At 38.9% G+C, this 21,184-nt stretch overlaps 1 protein-coding gene across 5 annotated transcripts in view; it reads left to right on the top strand.

Annotated features, from left to right (window-relative positions):
- The window catches only part of MXI1 (MAX interactor 1, dimerization protein), an 81,577-nt gene extending 65,401 nt beyond the window's left edge, over window positions 1–16,176 (top strand). For all 5 annotated transcript variants that reach the window (XM_033183142.1, XM_033183135.1, XM_033183161.1 and 2 more), the window contains 3 exons: window positions 8,772–8,886; window positions 9,521–9,692; window positions 14,384–16,176. In XM_033183142.1, the coding sequence (XP_033039033.1) occupies window positions 8,772–8,886; window positions 9,521–9,692; window positions 14,384–14,547 (451 nt within the window). In that variant the 3' untranslated portion in view covers window positions 14,548–16,176. The remainder of the gene's footprint in view (window positions 1–8,771; window positions 8,887–9,520; window positions 9,693–14,383) is intronic.
- The last annotated feature ends 5,008 nt before the right edge of the window (window positions 16,177–21,184 follow it).

Genomic DNA, 21,184 nt, shown 5'->3' with positions numbered 1-21,184 from the left:
TTGATTGTTACCTCAACTTTGGTGAGATAAAGAGTCCCAGAGACATCCACTAGAAATATTACATCTCTCCTCCCCACTGTGTGCCAGCCATTTTGTTTATTTGGAAAACAGAAATGACTGAAAGTATGGCTTCAGTCTCAATTGAAATACAGTGTGATTAGTATAAAATCAAGTATTATCTGAGGAAGGAGTATCCCTAGGATGATCTTGTGGAAGAAATTGTTTGGCCATGGCCTGAAATTGAGTTAGATGCCCACCAGGTGGACATTTGGAGAGACCGGCATTCCAGGTACAGAAATTGGCAAGTATAAAAAAGTACATTTGGTTATGGAAGAGGTTTGCAAGGGTATGAGTTATGGGAAATGAGGCTGGAAGGGTGGTAGGCAGAGGACTAAATTATAGTCTTCAAACAGGTAAAGATTACTGACAACTTGAAAAATCGTTACAGCATTTAGCTCAGTGGTATAACAGGGCACTGTTGTTTACTGATGATAATTGTTATTGACTGAGTGGCACTTCATGTTCTTCATATTTCTGAGTTGTAAAGACTAAATAACATTTCAGCCTATGTGGAATCTGTGTAGTTTGAGAAAGAATATGCTACTATTTTGTCATCATTAATTTACATCTCCCTTTCCTCTCTCTTCCATATCTTCTCTCCCTTCTCCCTTGTCCCTTCTTTTTCCCTCTTCAAACCTTTGAGAGACATAGTCCCAGCCATGAGTCAAAAATGATGTTCCAAAGTCTATAGTGATGTGTAGTGATTTGCTCTAGCAGTCTGAACATAAATTCCTGGAGATCCTGGGATGTAGTACAGGTTGAGCATCCCGAGTCCAGAAATCTGAAATGCTCCGAAATCTGAAACATTTTGAGTGTCAACATGACTCTCAACAGAAATGCTCATTGGAGCATATCAGATTTGGGATTTTTGGATTTAGGATGCTCAGCTGAATAAAATGCAAATATTCCAAAATCCAAAAAAATGAGAAATCCAAAACACTTCTGGTCCTAAGCATTTCACATAAGGAATACTCAACCTGCCTGAAATAATATGAAATTTGAAGTCTTCTTTTAAAAACATATTTTGCATTATCTGTGCTTGTTTTTATATACAATGTTTTTCTTCCAAATTTTTGAAAAAAAATTAGGACTTCTGGAAAGGATAGTATAACCCCGTGGCTTCAAATATCCTCTGGCTCAGTGTTGAATACCTCTAGCGGTATATATAGGCTATGCTAAAAACTATTTAGATTTTATTGAAAGAAAGTGGTTTTAAAAAGTCTCCCAAGAATGACTAACATGCATCTCAACTATTTTAATTCTTATTTGTATACAGATAAGCCCTTTCATGCTGAGGCTGACAATGTGACAAAATAATTTATATTATTATATATTATATGTAATTTGTATAATTTGCAATTTTATAATAACACTCAATATTTCTATTTGATTATTTTATAAGATACCAATTAAGACTATTTAAGTGAAAGCTGCTTCTTTTTGAAAAGTGAGAAGAGAGTCCCAGCTATTTTCCTAAGTTTTTATTTCTGTCATCATTAAGTCCCATGACTACCACAATCAGATCTGACACTAGGGACATGCCACTTGCCAAGTTACTATCTGGGAGTTAATAGTCTGTTTATTTACTGTGAATTAGATAATATATGAGTTGTAGGTGAAACATACAATTATCAAATGCCATTTTGTAGAAATAGCTTGTTTAGCTTTTTTTTTTTTTTTTTTTTTTTTGTGAGATGGAGTCTCACTCTGTCACTCTGGTTCGAGTGCAGTGACGCAATCTCGGCTCACTGCAAACTCTGCCTCCCAGGTTCAAGCGACTCTCCTGCTTCAGTCTTATGAGTAGCTGGGACTACAGGCGCGTGCCACCACTCCTGGCTAATTTTTTGTGTTTTTAGTAGAGACTGGGTTTCACTGTGTTAACCAGGGTAGTCTTGATCTCCTGACCTCATGATCCGCCCGCCTCAACCTCCCAAAGTGCTGAGATTACAGGCATGAGCCACCATGCCCGGCCTTTGTTTAGCTTTTTTATTTCATGAACAGAATAAGCTGAACAGCAGAATATGATCGTACATGTTTTAGTAAATAAAACTCAGCCACAATATGCTTTTGATATATCAGGATCCATTTTTAATGTCATTTTTCATTAGGAAAACAAGCAGGCAGGGTTTTTTTGGGGGGTAAATTTGGGTTTTCAGAAGATTCTCAACCCATTAAGTTTTAGAGACACTTTGGTATATAGGATGTGTAGGATAAGTAGCTAGCTGCTGTCACATGCAGGAGTGTGTGTTGGGAGTTGGGAAACCTGGCCATAAGCCACTGCAGCTTTGAAGAATGTGGCTCATGGGAGGACTCATAGCCTATTACGTAACATTGAGCAGAGAGGAAAATATAAGCACTGTCTCCATCACTAGACTTGCTTTCCATTTTGATTTAGTTACCTGGTAAAGTCTAGGTATCCTATAGTGGAAGAATGAAAGATAAGCAGGTTCCAATGAAGGACCATGCCTCCAAAGGCATCTGCCATTGGATCATCTGTGGGGCCAGGCAGGGATTAGATTTATTATTGTTGGACAGGGGCATTAGAGTTTTAAAGACTACTTGAAAAACATCATCAAATGATACTCAGAGTTTGTTTCTGAAAGGGTATTCTTTCCTCTCTTTTCCCACAACAGTGTACGCTTCCTATAGTTGATACACCTGTGCTTTAAAATATCACAGCTACTAGTGGAGCCATTTTATAGCAAAATCATTTCCCTTCATGTTCTGTGGTACATCAGTTTGGCAGTAGAGGTTACAGAGTTTGAAATCAAAAGGAGCATTGGTTCCTTCAGGGAAAAATGATCCCAGTCTTCCAAAATAAAAGCCAAACAGACTCTAATTGTTCTTTATCCCACAAGGGGCTTGCCCTTTTCTGAAGGTGTGGTTAATTTTGATAGGACTCCTCTCTCTAACAGGGTTAGTGGCTGGGAATTACCTTTTCCCCTGGGCAAAACCCACTTTAAAATCTCATTTTAAAACAGAACTCAAAGTGTCTTTGAAAATAAAAGTACTTTGGGAACTCTTCATTCTCCAACCCCCTCCCTCTCAGCAAGGCAACTCCAGTTTTCTCACAGGGCACTTCCTGCTGCAGTACTTTAATTCTAACTTTGTTTTACTATAACTCATGATAAAATAGGAAAGGTTTCAGTTTTACAGTTTTTATTAGCTGTTCATGTTTTTTAAAAAAGGTATGTGTTAAATAAAAGTAAAGTAAATGTCTACCAAGGAGCTAAATGTTTTAAAAAATCAGTTTCCATTAAATCTAGTTCTATAAATGTTTCAGTACCAGGTTTTTTCTACTTGCTGTTTGTCTAGTATTCATCATAATATTCAGAACAGCAGCCTTAACTTTCCCCGTCCTTCTTTCCCTTCTTTTACTAGAGGTGCAGGACCATGCCTTTCATGAATCCTTATTCTCTCTGTCAGCTCTTCTCTCCCTTAGAGACTTGAAAAACATCATCATATGATAGTTGCAATTTTTTTCCTCAGTGAATAAGGATTTTTTTTTTTTTTTTTTTTTTGGTGGAGTCTTGCTCTGTTACCCAGGCTAGAGTGCAGTGGCGCGATCTCAGCTCACTGCACCCTCTACCTCCCGGGTTCAAGCAATTCTCCTGCCTCAGCCTTCCGAGTAGCTGAGATTACAGGCATGGACCACCATGCCTGGCTAATTTTTGCATTTTTAGTAGAGTCGGGGTTTCACCATGTTGGCCAGACTGGTCTTGAACTCCTGACCTCAGAAGATCTGCCCACCTCGGCCTCCCAACGTGCTGGGATTACAGGCGTGAGCCACTGCACCCAGCCCGTGAATAAGGATTTTCAAATCAAACCAAGCTTTTTTCTTCTATTGCTTGTCCTTTTTCCTTCCCCTGAAGTCTTACAGCATCCATGATTTGGCAACCTCATACAGGAGGCTCTTGAGCTACCAGTCACATGAGAATGAAGGCAAGAAAAGAAAGGACCAGATGGCATCAAAAGATATGCCTTTCTAGGTCACTGGTGGTTAAGCTTGCAATCTGGTTACCAACAGGGAGACTTATGGGGGAAAGGGTGGAGAGCAGCACCACTGAAAAGGAAGAATAATTTTGCCATACAATTACTGTTCTAAGAAGTTGTGGGAGAGAAAAAACTTACACATTGAGGAGAATGATTTTTCTGATTTAACTCTTTCCAGTTTACAGTTACAGGGCATCCATTGCTCTTGGAAGGGTACATTTACCTAAGTGGCATCTAAGGACATGTGGTAACCGTGTGTATTATTTGGATGGGACTCTCCCTCTTGGTCAGCTGCTGTTCTTCAACTGCCATTAACCATTTGTTATTCTACTCTCCAAATGCCTGTTACATTTAAATACAAAAACTTAAGGAAATGACATTTATCTTCCACAGGTACACCTCTCTCCACAAGAGCAGAGGAAATAATTCACTGTTCATCCTTCATATTAATATCAATTTTGGAGGACTGTATTTACAAAATATGAAGAATGGCATCACTGGCCCTTGTGAGAGATCTCAGGGTGTATTTTCTTGGTGTAAGCTGTATCTCAGAGCAGATGAATAATTATTTGACAATAAATGTTCAGCAGTGGCTAATAAATATCTTTTAGAGCATTCTTTTTTTTTTTTTTTTTTTTTTTTTTGAGAGGGAGTCTCGCTCTGCCGCCCAGGCTGAAGTGCAGTGGCCGGATCTCAGCTCACTGCAAGCTCCGCCTCCTGGGTTTACGCCATTCTCCTGCCTCAGCCTCCCGAGTAGCTGGGACTACAGGCGCCCGCCACCTCGCCCGGCTAGTTTTTTGTATTTTTTAGTAGAGACGGGGTTTCACCGTGTTAGCCAGGATGGTCTCGATCTCCTGACCTCGTGATCCACCCGTCTCGGCCTCCCAAAGTGCTGGGATTACAGGCTTGAGCCACCGCGCCCGGCCTCTTTTAGAGCATTCTGCCTTCCCTGTTCATTTAGGCATTTTTCAGACTTTGGTCTGGGTACCTCCTGATTTGTCAGTGCAATGCAGATCCTCAGACAGCTGAAACTAGCTGATTATTTCCTTATAGAATTCCAGCTCAGTTGTTTTCCCTTGAAGGAGAGAAAATAAGGCATTTAAAAAATTTTTTTTTTTTTTTTTGAGACGGAGTCTCACTCTGTCGCCGGGGCTGGAGTGCAGTTGCCGGATCTCAGCTCACTGCACGCTCCGCCTCCCGGGTTCACACCATTCTCCTGCCTCAGCCTCCGGAGTAGCTGGGACTACAGGCGCCCGCCACCTCGCCCGCTAGTTTTTTTGTATTTTTTTTTTTTTTTTTTTTTTGAGGCAGAGTTTCGCTCTGTCGCCCAGGCTGGAGTGCAGTGGCCGGATCTCAGCTCACTGCAAGCTCCGCCTCCCGGGTTCCCGTCATTCTCCTGCCTCAGCCTCCCGAGTAGCTGGGACTACAGGCGCCCGCCACCTCGCCCGGCTAGTTTTTTTGTATTTTTTAGTAGAGACGGGGTTTCACCGTGTTAGCCAGGATGGTCTCGATCTCCTGACCTCGTGATCCGCCCGTCTCGGCCTCCCAAAGTGCTGGGATTACAGGCTTGAGCCACCGCGTCCGGCCTAAAATTTTATGTTTAAACTTGCTCCCAGTCTATAAATTTAGGTCCTTTACTTTTTAAATTACCTAGAGAATCCTCGCTTTTTCACAGACAAATTCAATATTCTTCAAGTCCAAAGTCAAATTTCAACCTCTTTTTCAAGTCTACCTCCTCTGATTATAATCTCTCCATTTATTCAAATTCTGTTGTCCTTGATATCTGTGTGACTCATTCAGTGTGGACCAAATGATACAAAACAGTATGTTTCTTTCTGTAGTCTAGAATGTAAACTCTTAAAGTTAACATTTCTTTTTTACTTTTCTTTCTCAAGCAGGTATCTGAAACAGTGCTGAGTACGTAAAATCCATGTAATAAATACATGGAATGATTAAAGAGAGAAAAAATTTTAATTTGTTAGTTATTTTCATTCTAGGTTTTAGCAAGTATCACAAAACGGAAAATAGACCCACCTTTCTTTTCCTTGATATGAAAGTTTACGGAATCATTTTGATCTCCCCTCCCCTCCCTCTCCTGTTGTTCCTGAGGCAGATTTCCACTCTGTGGCCCACGTAGAATGCAGTGGCGCCATCTCGGCTAACTGCAACCTCCATCTCCTGGGTTCAAGCAATTGTCGTGCCTCAGCCTCCTGAGTAGCTGGGATTACAGGCATGCGCCACCATACCTGGCTGACTTTTATACTTTTAGTAGAGATGGGGTTTTGCCGTGTTGTCCAGGCTAGTCTCAAACTCTTGGCCTCCAACAGTTCGCCCACCTCAGCCTCCCAGAGTGCTAGGATTACAGGCGTGAGCCACCATGCTCAGCCCATTTTGAAGTTTCTTAAAAACTAAAAAATACAAGATAATTCTTACATATACTGAAGTTTTGGAGTTAATTCGAACAAAATTGACAAGGTATTCTTGTGGTAATGTGCTTAACTTTACTAGTTGCTTTGTTGAGTTTTTTAGAAGACTGAATTTAAAGCTGGAATGTCTATTAGTGTAGCTGCCAGTCTGTTTCCACACTCCAGTCATATTATATGAGTGCAGTTGTTATATGCCATAATAATCTTTTTTTTTTTTTTTTTTGAGACGGAGTCTCAGTCTGTCGCCCAGGCTGGAGTGCAGTGGCCGGATCTCAGCTCACTGCAAGCTCTGCCTCCTGGATTTACGCCATTCTCCTGCCTCAGCCTCCCAAGTAGCTGGGATTACAGGCGCCCGGCACATCGCCCGGCTATTTTTTTGTATTTTTTTAGTAGAGACGGGGTTTCACCATGTTCGCCAGGATGGTCTCAGTCTCCTGACCTCATGATCCGCCCGTCTCGGCCTCCCAGAGTGCTGGGATTACAGGCTTGAGCCACCGCGCCCAGCTGCCATAATAATCTTAATGAAGAGTTTAAAGGCACTTTTTACTCCAGTGTTTTGTTGTTGTCGCTGTTTGTTTGCTTTTTTTGGTCTGCTGAGCAAGAGTACTGTGGTCACATGAGAATCCTCACCTAAGAAATTTTCCAGTTAAAAATAAAAATTTAGCTAAAGGTTCCATGCATTTGAGTAGTAGTATAGCAGGGGAGGAAAGTGACTTTGAGGTTGTTAAATATCATTAAGGAGAATCCATTGATACACTTTTAATTTAGGGATTCCTTTATCCACGTCACTTATGTCAGGTTAAATATTAGACTTGAGGTACTGAACTCAATAAAGAAATTTGAAATGGAAATACTGTCAGACCTTTAACTATAGTTAGGTTAGTAGGTGCTAAAAGAATCTTAATTCATCAGCCAAACCTCTGACCTCATTACCCTTAATCATCCTTGTTTATCATGACATAATTGGCTGCTTATTGCCTTCTCCTACCTCTCTTTCAAATTGCTAGCCTTTGAGAATTTCACTTGACATTATTTCTTGTCTATTAAGACAGAGAAAGCACATAGTTTGGTGTGTGAGTTAGCAAAACCATTTTGGTCCTCTTTCAGAAGAGAATGGAGGGTATGTGTTTTGTTCTTGACGCAGTTAAGACAGTTACTGAAAGTTCAATTATAGGTCCTTAAGGAGGAGGGGTAAACTATGAACATATTTGTGGATTTTCTTTTCAGATATGCTGTTAACTGCTGGATTACCTTATCCCTTGTGAAACACAGGACCAAAGATGTGGACTAGTATTGTTTTAGGATGAAGTTAAATACTCAGAACTCTCTCATCACCATGATCATAGTTCTTTTAGGGCACAGGGAAGGTAAATCCATGAGGTTCTCTGCTATCATTTCTAGGAGAAATTTCCCTCAACTTTCCCACAGGAAGGGTAGATTAGAGAATGCAATGACTTTCAGTAAGTAATTTTTGTCACCTGTTGTCCTTGTGGATTGGAGGCAGGTAGTGAGAGAGAGAAGAGAGAAAAATAAAAAAAAATTAAGCTAACAAGCTAGCACACTTAGGTAAGAAGCAGGGGATTATTTTCTGGGTTATTTCTGTGGCTAGAATTGACCACAGGACATATATTTTGTCTAATCCTACCCTAGCTGGTCACAGAATTTTGCTGTTTCTTTTGTATTGGAGTATAAGAAATCACTATTTTTATAAGTGAAAAGTGGTTGAATATCAGAAATTTCATATGGTTCAAACTAATATATAACAACATGTAACACATTGCAGGATGGCTACAGTTGTAGAGAAGTAGGGTGTGTGTGTGTGGGTGCGCGTGCGCGCGGCGCATGTCCACATACACATGTGCAAACAAGTAAAAGGTGGGAGGAAATAGAAACTTGTGAGCATTTTATACTCCTTTGGGGTACCACAGCTGAAAACCTCTCCTCTCGCCTGTGATTTTAGTTATTCAAGATCAAATACAATTGTCCTGGTATGTATTCACACTTCCATATTATACAGTTGAGACAGTTTATGGGGTGAGTTAAATAAACCATCTTGACAGAGATTACCATTGGGGATAATAATCTAAAGTGACTGTTGTCTAAAGAGTACAACAGAAATAGCAGAGACTGAAATGCAGCCACCCCTACATTCTTTGAAAGTGGAGAATTAGGGGTGGAACATCTATCCTATGGGCTGAATAGATGCAAATTTTTGTTTATCTTAAAATAGATTTTATGATATTTCTAGTGAAATATCCAGACTGTGCTGATTTGACTTTTTGTCTTTCTTAGACGAGCTCATCTGCGCCTTTGTTTAGAACGCTTAAAAGTTCTGATTCCACTAGGACCAGACTGCACCAGGCACACAACACTTGGTTTGCTCAACAAAGCCAAAGCACACATTAAGGTGAGAATTTTTACTTTCAGAATTGCACAATTCACTCGGTTCTGGTTTAATTATTGGCACTGATTCCTATTCATATACATCAGCTAGTTCACCATGCCCTCCTTATTAGTAACTGACCTCCAGAGAAGTCTTTCTAAAAACTTATCAGCTAATCTGATGGGAACAACATAACCTGATTAAACTAAATTGTTTTGACAGTGTGGCCATTTGAAGAGCTGGGAACACTAGGAAAATAACAATTACCCTCTTCATACTCAGAAGGCAGGCAGTTGTGCCCTCTGGTGGAGATGACTTCATTTGGCTGTGTCCTTCAGTATTTTTCCATCAAATACCACACTACAGAGGAAGTTTCTCTGTGGAGATTACAGACTTTTAGAAGTCCATCTTGTTCAGTAACATAGCATTCATTACATACACACAAAAGTAAAGACAAAACTATTTTTCATTTTTAAAAATATGTATTTATATGCATTCTCATTTTGGAGGCTTTAAAAATGTATTTATGTATTTTTATACACACACACACAGACACACACACACGTGTATATTCATTCATGTTTTCTCTGCCAAAGAAGGAATTTTTTTTGTTTGTACTGGACTATACACAAATGTAAAAATCATTTCATCATTTCAGAAACTTGAAGAAGCTGAAAGGAAGAGCCAGCACCAGCTTGAGAATTTGGAACGAGAACAGAGATTTTTAAAGTGGCGACTGGAACAGCTGCAGGGTCCTCAGGAGATGGAACGAATACGAATGGACAGCATTGGATCAACTATTTCTTCAGATCGTTCTGATTCAGAGCGAGGTAGGCAACTTGCCTCTTCTTTAATGAAATACTAAACATCTCTGTATCTGAATTTAGGGAGGGTATGTTGGGAGGCACCATATTTGCTTTCTTTTTAGCCAACAGTGTAACATTGTAGGTTTTATGCAATCATAATATTGTCTAGCAGAGCCAGTGTGGGCTATTAAACTTTTTGTTTTTTTTCTTGAAAAAAATATATTTATATTTATGTATTTATATTATATATTATATAATGTCCCTCAATATGGGTTTGTCTAATGTTTTCAAATGATTAGATTGAGGGTATATAGTTGGGGTAAGGAATATCACAGAAGCAATGTTGTGCCCGGTGGCTCACACATGTAATCCCAGCACTTTGGGAGGCCAAGGTGGGTGGATCACGAGGTCAGGAGATCGAGGCCATCCTGGCTAACATGGTGAAACCCGTCTCTACTAAAAATACAAAAAATTAGACGGGTGTGGTGGTGGGCGCCTGTAGTCCCAGCTACTTGGGAGGCTGAGGCAGGAGCACGGCGTGAACCCGGTAGGCAGAGCGTGCAGTGAGCCAAGATCAGGCCACTGCACTTCAGCCTGGGCGATAGAGCGAGACTCCGTCTAAAAAAAAAAAAAAAAAAAAAGATGTGCCCATGTCAGGAAGATACATGATATCAAAGTTTTTATTACTGGTGATGTTAATTTTTATATGTAGATTTTAAAGTACAACACCCTTTATTTTGCTTTCCATCTATCCTAGAATATTTGTCTTTGACAGAATTAAAGAACAGAAGTCAACCAAAAAAGAATGGTTTGAATTTTACTGATCATTCTTCTAAAGCTCCCACCACATCAGGCTTCATATCACATTAAAAGATCCCAGAGGTGAACACTGGTGATTTGAAGCCTTACATTTGGAGAAAAGAGCTCATGAGCTCTTCAGGATTCTAAAACATGAGACAAATGACAGGGTTTTTTTGTTTGTTTTTAGGACTCTGATTTTGTTTTTTGGTTTTGACTTTTTTAAGTGGAAATTTTCAAATATACTTAGAATAGAATAATGAACTCCTGTATACCCACCATTCAGTTTGAATAGCTGTCAACTTGTTTCATCTGTTTTTCACTACCCTCACCCTCAGTATTTTTTCTGGAATGCTTTAACTCAAATCCCAGATAACATTATTTTGCCCCTAAATACTTCAGTATGTATCTTGAATAAATAGGATTTTAAAAAATGTAATTATAATGCAATTATAATACCCCACAAAATTAATAAAATCACATAATCTTATTTAATATCATCTAATATCCAGTCTGTGATAAATTTTCTCCAGTTGTCTCAGAAATGGTATTTTACCATTGGTGCGTTTAAATCAGGATCCAAAGGCCACATTGCATTTGTTTGATGTGCCTTTTAAGATATTAATCTATAATAATTTTTCCTGTTCCACACCATTTTGGTAGAAACAAAAACTGATTTCTATATAACATCTCAAAAAGACTTCTTTGGCAGAGAAAACATGAATGAATATATAGGTATAGATCTGTGTGTGTATATACTTACTTTTTAAACATCAAGAGACTGAGTCATTTTTCTTATAGAATTTCCCACATCCTAGATTTGTCTGGTTGTATCCTCATGGTGTCATTTAACATGTTATGTCCTTTATATTTACTGTAAACTAGTTGGCAGATGCAGAATACTTCATAGGTGGTGCTTTGTACCTCCTGTTACATCAGTATTGTGTCTAGTTGTCACACTTTTAATATTAATCAGTAGGTTCAGGTAAGGTCATTTTAATACATTTATATAAATGTATCAGCCTTTAACTTAATAGTTTTAGCAATTATTGCCCTTATTTCATTGAGGTGTCATAAAATAGTGGTTTTCTAATTGTGTCATTCTTCGTGTATTTATTAACTGTTTTTCTTCTATAAACATTTTCTCAACTTTTCTGTTATCCTGAAATAAAGTGCATACAGGGAAGGTGGGATAAATGCTTGGTCTTGTTTTTTGCTTTATCAGTTTCCCAAACAGAGCTGGTACCATAGCAACTTCCAGAAGTAACAAGTTTTGGTTTTACTGGTTTTTGATTATATCATGAACTCACGTTTTGCTGTACCGAATGTGTTCCAATCCATTACAGTCATCCTTTTAAATTCTTTTGAATGCTCAAACTGTCCCAGATTTGGTGAGTAGGAGCCTTTCAAATAGTTTTTTCATCCTTTTTAACACAACTCTAGGAGTTCTTGTTTTTCTGTTCTGTTACTTTTCTATGTAAAAGTTTATTTTTGTGTCGCACTCAGTTTTCAAGAAAAGTCTACCAGAGGCAGTAGCAAGAACCTGAAGGACATTCTGCATTTATAACAGTGAAGTATAGCAGAAATAACCCTCAATTAGGTATAGCAGAAATAACCCAGACCTTGGTGTCCTGGTCTTTCCTCTATTGCTAACTAGTGGAAACCTCTTCTTAGGTCTTTAGGTTTTAGCTGTCCTTCCTGTTACTTCCTCCTTGTACCCACACCAACTACCTCCAAATTTCAGAGAGGAGGGTGTATTTCATCACTATAGCTCTCATATTTTTTTTTAGTGTTCCCAGTGTACCTTTAGTAGTACCTTACCAAGTACCATCCTTGTCCTGAGCTGGCAACCTCCTTTTTGTAGTGTTACAGGGGCTTTTAGTTAACATCTCTGGCACACTTGGCTAAAGCAGTTTCTCATTTTTTTTTTTTTTTAATTTTTAAAACATTTTTAAATTTTATTAAAATAGAGATAGGCCTTGTTGCCCAAGTGGTCTCAAACTCCTGGGCTTCAAGCAATTCTCCCGCCTTGCCCTCCCAAAGTGCTAGGATTACAGGTGTGAGCTGCTGTGCTGGCCATCATTTTACTTTGTTTTGACTGAGTTCAGCATGCTCTTTTGAATAGTGTGCCTTGTTATTATCTTCTAGTTGTAGGTTGGATGAATGTTCAGTGGTGCGGGGAAAAATGGTTTCTGAAGCAATATGGATAAAGAGCAAATATATGAAGTAATAGATTTGGATAGCTGCCTACATTTTAAAAACACAACTCTAGAATCTCTAAAACTTTTGAAGCAACAAGCCCTTTTGAAAAGTATATTCCTGGAAATAGCTTCACCCTGCCCTTTTGGCCTCACAAGAATCCCTTTTTTTTTTTTTTTTTTTTTGGAGACAGAGTGTCGCTGTATCTCCCAGGCTGGAGTGCAGTGGCACGATCTTGGCTCCCTGCAACCTCTGCTTCCCAGGTTCAAGTGATTCTGCTGCGTCAGCCTCCCAAGTAGCTGAGACGACAGGTGCGTGCCACCATGCCCAGCTAATTTTTGTATTTTTAGTAGACACAGGAGTTCACCAAATTGGTCAGGCTGGTCTTGAACTCCTGATGTCGTGATCCGCCTCCCTTGGCCTCCCAAAGTGCTGGCCGCACCCGGCTGAATCCACTTTTTTTTTTTTTTTTTAAGCAGTTGTGATTAGTGTGACCCCTTAAAGTCAGTGCCAAATGTGAAACATCAGGCTTTGAATTTGTTTTAAGATAAATGAAAAATCCTGGGTTCACTCTAGCTCTGATGGGAGAAAACAACTTTTTAACTCCTTTTTGTTTTTAACATGTGTATTGCTTTATATATATTATTGGTGATTGAATAGCTAGTATTTAACAATTAAGACTTTTTTTTATTTGTAAGAGACAGGGTCTCACTCTGTCACATAGGCTGAAGTGCAGTGATGAGATGTGGGCACACTGCAGCCTCAACTTCCTGGGCTCAAGAGTGATCCTTCCACCTTAGCCTCCTGAGTAGCTGGAACTACTGGCTCACCCACTGTACTCAGCTAATTTTTGTGGGGTTTTTTTTTTTTTTGGTAGAAATGGGGTCTCACTTTGTTACCCAGGCTTGTCTCAAACTCCTGCGCTCAAGTGATCCTCCTGCCTTAGTCTCCCAGAGTGCTGGGATTACAGACACTGCATCCAGCAACATTATCTATTGATAGCTGAGTCAAATATTTATGTGTGTTTTTTTTTTTAATGTTTGGTTTTTAAGTCTGTATACTACCACCAAAATGGATCTCACTGTAATCTGAAGACTTTTAAGTCTCAGGCCCTTATTTCAAGCTATAGTTGATGCAAGAAAATTAAATCTAAGACATATCCCTCAAACTCTACTTTATAATGACTTGTTTGACTGACTAGTTGAAGATCTTTATGATGAATCCTAGAAGTCTGTTGAACTATCTGTAGAATGGCACTACCAAAGGCCTGGATGGGTAAATTTTCTAGTTTGCCTATATTAAGTTTATGCTCCTGCCCACCATTTAAGGCAACCCTGATTAATAAACAGAACTGAGAATTAGTTTGTGGTTTAATGCAAAACAGATGTTTTTAAACCACTTGGGGGTTGGGACCTTTTAATATTAAGCACTAATTCCCAAATACGCCAAGTGGTTTTAGTGGGAGGTCCAGACGGACTGGCGTCAAAGGATTTAGTAAATTTGCTGCCTAAATTAAGACCACCACTGTATATCAGACATTCCCCTTGGCAAAAAAATATTCCTGTCTCTTCACCTTCAGTTCCTCTGTTCTCCAGGGATCACTGATAATAAGCTTGTTGTATTAACATTTCTTGTACCTCTTTTCCTCATGCCGTTAGTTTTTGAAAGTGCGCTATACTTATTAATGTTTTGTGTTTTTTTTTTTTTTCCTTTGGCAGAGGAGATTGAAGTGGATGTTGAAAGCACAGAGTTCTCCCATGGAGAAGTGGACAATATAAGTACCACCAGCATCAGTGACATTGATGACCACAGCAGCCTGCCGAGTATTGGGAGTGATGAGGGTTACTCCAGTGCCAGTGTCAAACTTTCATTCACTTCATAGAACCCAGCATGACATAACAGTGCAGGGCAAAATATTCACTGGGCCAATTCAATACAAACAATCTCTTAAATTGGGTTCATGATGCAGTCTCCTCTTTAAAACTAAACTATACTTGAACAAAAGGGTCAGAGGACCTGTATTTAAGCAAATACTTCGCAAAAAGTGGGGCAGAGCCTCCCAAGGAGAACAAATATTCAGAATATTCATATTGGAAAAATCACAATTTTTAATGGCAGCAGAAAACTTGTGTGAAATTTTCTTGATTTGAGTTGATTGAAAAGAGGACATTGGAGATGCCATCCTCTTTCGCTTTTCTAGTTTGCTCATACTACATTGAGTAGACACATTTAAGGATGGGGTTATGAACCCTTCCTGAGCTTTATGGTCCTAAAAGCAAAATAAAAAGTATTCAAATGAAAAGACAAGAAAATCAGGTATTAATCTTGGATAGCTAATGAGCTATTAAAACTCAGCCTGGGACAGTTTATCATGAAGCCTGTGGATGATCAATCCTTTATTTTATTTTATTTTTTTAAAAAAGCTCATTTCATGCTCTGCAAAAGGAGAGACTCCCATGAAGCCTTTTGAAAGGGATCATCATGCAGCTCAGCTTTCTGTTGGATTCCATGCTAAGCAAGCTAACCTTATCCTGCATTGTTAGCACTAGGGCACCCAACTGCCAGCTCTCCATCCTGCTGCCCTTAGGCCACATGGGAGCAGTTCATGCATGACAGCCTCTATCCTACAAGGCCTATGAGTATGGATTGGGGGGCCAGAAGGAAAAAGCTCCACGTGCCTCTGTGTCTGCGTGGGTCAGAAGAGTTGTGCACACAGACTAGCAGGCCAAGGTCTGAGCCACAGCAGCATTTTTATTTCAGATTTTGATAACTGTTTATATGTGTTGAAAACCAAAATGACATCTTTTTAAAGCTTATCCATAAAAAAAAACATAGATGTCTTTTATAGTGGAAAAACACATGGGGAAAAAAAATCATCTATTTTGATGCAGCATTTGATAATGATAAAACACCTCACACCTCACTCTTTATAGTGCACAAAATGAATGAGGTCTGGGCTAGGTAGAAAAAAGGTCAATGCTATTTTTGTTTTTAGAATCATTACCTTTTACCAGCTTTTAACCATCTGATATCTATTGTAGACACACTATCATAGTTAACATAGTTAAGTTCAGCACTTGTCTCATTTTAATGTAAAGATTTGCTTCCATTTTCCTACAGGCAGTCTCTCTCTCCCTCACAGTCCCACTGTGCAGGTGCTATTGGTACTCCTACGAATATTTTCAGTAATGTTATTTTCTTCTAAGTGAAATTTCTAGCCTGCACTTTGATGTCATGTGTTCCCTTTGTCTTTCAAACTCGAAAGTTCCTCTTTGGCCCTCTCTCTTACCCTGGGAAGGCCTCTTGGAGACCTTACCCCTGCTGTTTGGACTTTGTATACTTTAAATAATTTAACTACCCTTAATTACTTAAAAAAAAAAAAGCTTTATGATTTTCATAACTTATTGCTGATTTTAATGGATTGTTAATTTCAGTCCTGTAGTTTTATTTTATGTTTAGATAGGGCTGGGCAAGGAAAAAGAAAATAAAGACAACCATATTTAGTAGTGCAGTTGAGTTGTGTGTTAATGTTAAGACTATCCCTTTTTAAGTGGCACTTTAACAGCATTCACTGCTTCTATATATAGTGTACCATCTTGGTCATATGTTATGCCTCAACCTATACTTGTTCTTGTGCTCTTCCTGTGCCTCTGGAAGTTTTTCCCTGATTGTGCTATGTTTGAGTGGAAGAAATTCTTTGAAGTAGATGTGAGTGAAAAACTGCATGCCTTTAGAAGCCCAGTATCAGAATTTGCTACATTTCAGGTGCTAGGGACTTAATGAAAAACATGACAAAACAATTCATTTTTGTAGCCCAGGTAAATTATTACTGCTTTCACTTATAATTACTACTGGCTGAGTGAAGATGTTGCCTCTATATTTGCTTACTCTTGACCAAGTGTGAGACAGTTTGAAGAGTGTGCTACCATGGAAATTGAATGAAGCCAGTGACTAAGCTTCTGTTTTATTATTCTCATGGCCTTCGCTTGCATTATTTGCCCTAGGGCATTATTTGGGCCTTCATTCAGATGAACTTGAGGTGCTGCCATTTTGTTGTATATGTACAGGATTATGGGCTGGAAAGCATTTGTTATAAACCTATAGTCCACATTTTAACTGCCCCCTAAATTATTCCTTCCCCGGGTTTGTTTTCTTTGGGGTGGTGTAGATTGTATGACGAGTAAGCAGTATTAATTTTTTAAAAGACAAATCAACTTTGAAGACACAAAAGTTAATTGGAAGAAATAAAAACTGTGAACGAAGAATACCCGAGTTCTTTTTGTACCATCCTTCTCTATGAAGGCAAAACCATGAATAGGTATCCACACCTAAAGAGTTAACTATCTCCTAAATGTCTATTTTGTTACCAAATCAGTATCAATGCCAAATCAAATAGCAGTTTGAATTATAATTGCCAGTCCTGTTCTGTAATTTCAACAGGAGCCTGACTGATAACTCCATATAACCTAACTGCATGTGGTTTAATGTGCCATACTAATAATAATCTTAACTGCTTCAGGTAGGACACAAAGCCATTGTCATGATCTGTTCTCTAAATAACTTGGGAGCATCCCTTTAGCTACACTATTAATCAAATTGCAAACAAGTCTGGAAGTTCCACTAACCTTAGTTTTCACTAACCTTATTTAGGGTACCCTATTTATAAAACACCTGAGTGACATTTATGTTAAAAGGTACAGGTAGGCCAGATGCAATGGCTCACACCTGTAATCCCAGCACTTTGGAAGGCAGAGGTGGGCAGATCAGTTGAGTTCAGGAGTTTGAAACCACCCTGGCCAACATGATGAAATTCCATTGCCCACTAAAAAAAAAACTACGAAAAATTAGCTGAGCGTGGTGGCATGCGCCTATAGTCCCAGCTACTCAGGAGGCTGAGGCAGGAGAATCACTTGAATCCGGGAGGCAGAGATTGCAGAGAGCTGAGATTGAGCCACTGCAGTCCAGCCTGGGCAACAGAGCGAGACGCTGTCTCAAAGAGGTACAGGTAAAACCTATAGTGCATTATGACTAGAGGATTCTGAAATCATGGCAACTCAAGTTTCTGGTTAGAATAGGTATGAAAACTCCTGTAGAAATGCCTTTCTAATCTCCCCGACAATGACTACTTTTAGCGTTACAAAGGAATTTTAAGAGGCAGTGAGAATTATTGAGGCAAAGTTCTTGACCAAAATCAGGTTCCCAACAGTTAACCCAAAATAGTAAAATGTGGGAAAAGCAAGTGTTTTAATTACACTTTAATCCCAGTTCCAACATTTGCTGACCCTGGTTATTACTTAATTCTTCATGGAATCTTTTTCCTCCTGAAAAGCTATTATAAGTACTACCTCTATCTTGAAAGGTTGAACTTAACCACCCCACTCCCCGACTGCCATCTAGGAAGATGTAGGAAATTAAAAGGTGTGTGTTTCTCTTGTTTCTCTGTTGAATGCAACCTTCTAACGCATCCTTAATCCTGAATTTTACTCTGACTCTAGATCTTGCAGAAAAAGACTTTCTAAATATTGGTTCACTTAAGCAAAATTCCATGGTAGGTAATACTTTAATAAAGAAGTCATTTGTTATTTCCTATAGAATTTCTGTCATGCAGGCTGTAGTGCAGTGGTGCGACCTCGGCTCGCTGCAACCTCTACCTCTTGGGTTCAAGCGATTCTCCTGCCTCAGCCTCCTGAGTAGCTGGGACTATGGCATGTGGCACCACACCCGGCTAATTATTGTATTTTTTAGTAGAGAGGGCATTTCACCATGTTGGCCAGGCTGGTCTCAAACTCCTGGCTTTATGTGTTCTGCCCACCTTGGCCTCCCAAAGTGCTGAGATTACAGGTGTGAGCCAGCGCACCCGGCCTCCTACAGAATTTCTTTTTTTTTTTGAGACGGAGACTTGCTCTGCCACCCAGGCTGGAGTGCAGTGGCCGGATCTCAGCTCACTGCAAGCTCCGCCTCCCGGGTTTATGCCATTCTCCTGCCTCAGCCTCCCGAGTAGCTGGGACTACAGGCGCCCACCACCTCGCCCGGCTAGTTTTTTTTTTTTTGTATTTTTAAGTAGAGACAGGGTTTCACCGTGTTAGCCAGGATGGTCTTGATCTCCTGACCTCGTGATCCGCCCGTCTCGGCCTCCCAAAGTGCTGGGATTACAGGCTTGAGCCACCGCGCCCGGCCCAGAATTTCTTAAATGAAGGCTTTATATAATGTAGCATCAGTTTTAGCGATTATTTGTTCAAAAAAAAAGGACTAACCTCAAGTTGAACATACTGTACACTGATAATAATGTGCCCTAGGTTAATATTTAGTGTTGACTTTGCCAAGAAAGAGAAACAGCAGCTATCTCCTTTCCTATGTATCAGATCTAATAGGAAACTGGTTTTCTTGTGGAATATGTCAGATTGTTTTAAATAGGCAGCGTAGTTCAAAATAAATGTACTGGCTGATCACTTCCTGTTCTCTTTTACCTTTCTATAGTCCTAAATTAGAGAAAATGGCTTTAAATGAAGTTCTTTTAAGATACTGCCAACTAACTTACTGTAGTTTTGGAATTTTTTTCCATATCCTCAAGCTCATAGCTCTTTGCCATGGGGAATGCTTTAAAAATCTTTATTGGTAGAGTAATAATTGAGATACTTATTTTAGATGCTCACACCAGCGCACAGAATAGCACTGTAAAAATATAACAAAACCTATAAAAGTACCTCTAAAATTATAAGAGTATAAATTTAAGATCATCAATTATTTCTAAATTAGTAACTTCATCACACTTAGAAACCTAGGTCAACTAAACCTGAGGGTGATTTTGGAGGGAAAAGAATAAAAGGGATACTTACTCCTTCCTGCTACTTCTGAGCAATGAACATTTATTTGGACAGTTACCATCTATTAAAGTGATTACTAGCCTAGCTTCAGATCTCAGGCTTCAAGTCTAGTTTCCCAGGATATGGAGTCAAGTGTTTCCTCCAAGCCTGAATTCTTTTGTTTCTCTGGTCAGAAATTCACTGCATCTTGCTAAAGTAAGTACAGGGCTTGAAAGGGGAAAAAACAAAAGCACATCAGTTTTACCAAGAAAGGGAAACGCTGAGCCAGCAAAACAACCACCACCTTAACTTTCAGCCCCAAGTTGAGAAAGTAGCTCTTCAAACAAAATGCCAACTTTCTCTCCTAGTGAGTATCACCATGGCTCTTTCAGCTGTATTCTTAAAAAAAAGACTAAGTGGAGAAACAAATTACAGTTTAAATAATTCCAGTGACTATACTGGTTTTGTTTTAAATAACTGGTAAGGTGTGTGGTGGAACTAAGTTTCCAGTTTTTATTGCCTGGGAACTGAAAGATTAATTAAATATCCAAAACTTCGTGTGTTTAGCTAGTTCAGCTGTCAACTACCACAAACCCCTATTATTCTCAGTTCTGCTTTACCCCAATCAAGGCCACAAAAGAACAACCTTTATATACGTAAGTTAAAAGGCAATTAAAACACCTCACAGAAATCTAACACCATTTTGTTTTGTTTTAACTTATGTTTGGCTAGGCCAAAACAAATTATTAAAATGTTCCAACTATAAAATTGATTTCTGAACCTCTTAAGATGTTTCTTAAGAACCTAACTATACACATATATAGGCCTTTTAAACGATGATCGGGTAAAGGGCGCCAATTACTTGGGTTTTTCTGTTTAAAATACAATATTACCTGTTATTTTGCCTGCTATGCTCTTCCTCTCCACTGCAGTAAAAATTCAGTTTAACTTGCAACTCAAAAATCCTAGATACAAAGAATGTTTACATTTACTGTTGAACTTGTAAATTGCCATTTATACTAATTGATTGCTTCGTAGTACCATACAAATACTTAATTCAGCTGATATTTATTGAATCAAGATTTTAACAAATATAAAACCTCATTGGTTTTAATAGATTTTCTTCCTTTATATTTCAATTACTACCCAAGTTAAAGCAAAAAGCTATATCAAAGCTTTAAATGTTTTTTTTTTGGTTGAATTTACAACTGGTAGTTTTTATCTTATAAAAATTGTAATTATAAAATTATAATCTACAGACATACGAGAGTCACAAAACTACAATTTCCCTTTATGCTAACCTGATGGTCTCCTTTGCTTTTTTAAGGCAGACATTCAGCATTAGAATTGCATACTGGAAACATACACACCCTTCAATGTGACAACAAGCAATTTTTTTAAAAAAAATGTGTTGCTACAATAACTGATGCATCTTGTTTTGGTTTGATGCCTAGTCTTCATGATTAGGCTAAAAGGTAATTTTTCTTCATTTCAAAAGTCAAATCTTTATAGTTAACAAAACAGTTCTCAGACGGGGTTGCACATCAGGATCACCTGTGGTGTTCGTCGGACAGACATACCTTGGCCTGGATAAGTCTAAGGTTGGTCCCAGGCCCACAAATTCCTCTTTAATTTTAAACAAGCATTAGGGGTGACTTTTATTATAACCTTCACCCCTTCCCATTAAGAAACATGCCCTAGTATACAAATTAGTTC

The sequence above is a fragment of the Trachypithecus francoisi genome, unplaced genomic scaffold, assembly GCF_009764315.1.
Source record: "Trachypithecus francoisi isolate TF-2019V2 unplaced genomic scaffold, Tfra_2.0 Contig01579, whole genome shotgun sequence".
Classification (NCBI taxonomy): Eukaryota; Metazoa; Chordata; class Mammalia; order Primates; family Cercopithecidae; genus Trachypithecus; species Trachypithecus francoisi.
Note: the sequence above shows the minus strand (reverse complement) of the source record. Positions and strands in the feature narration are given on the sequence as shown.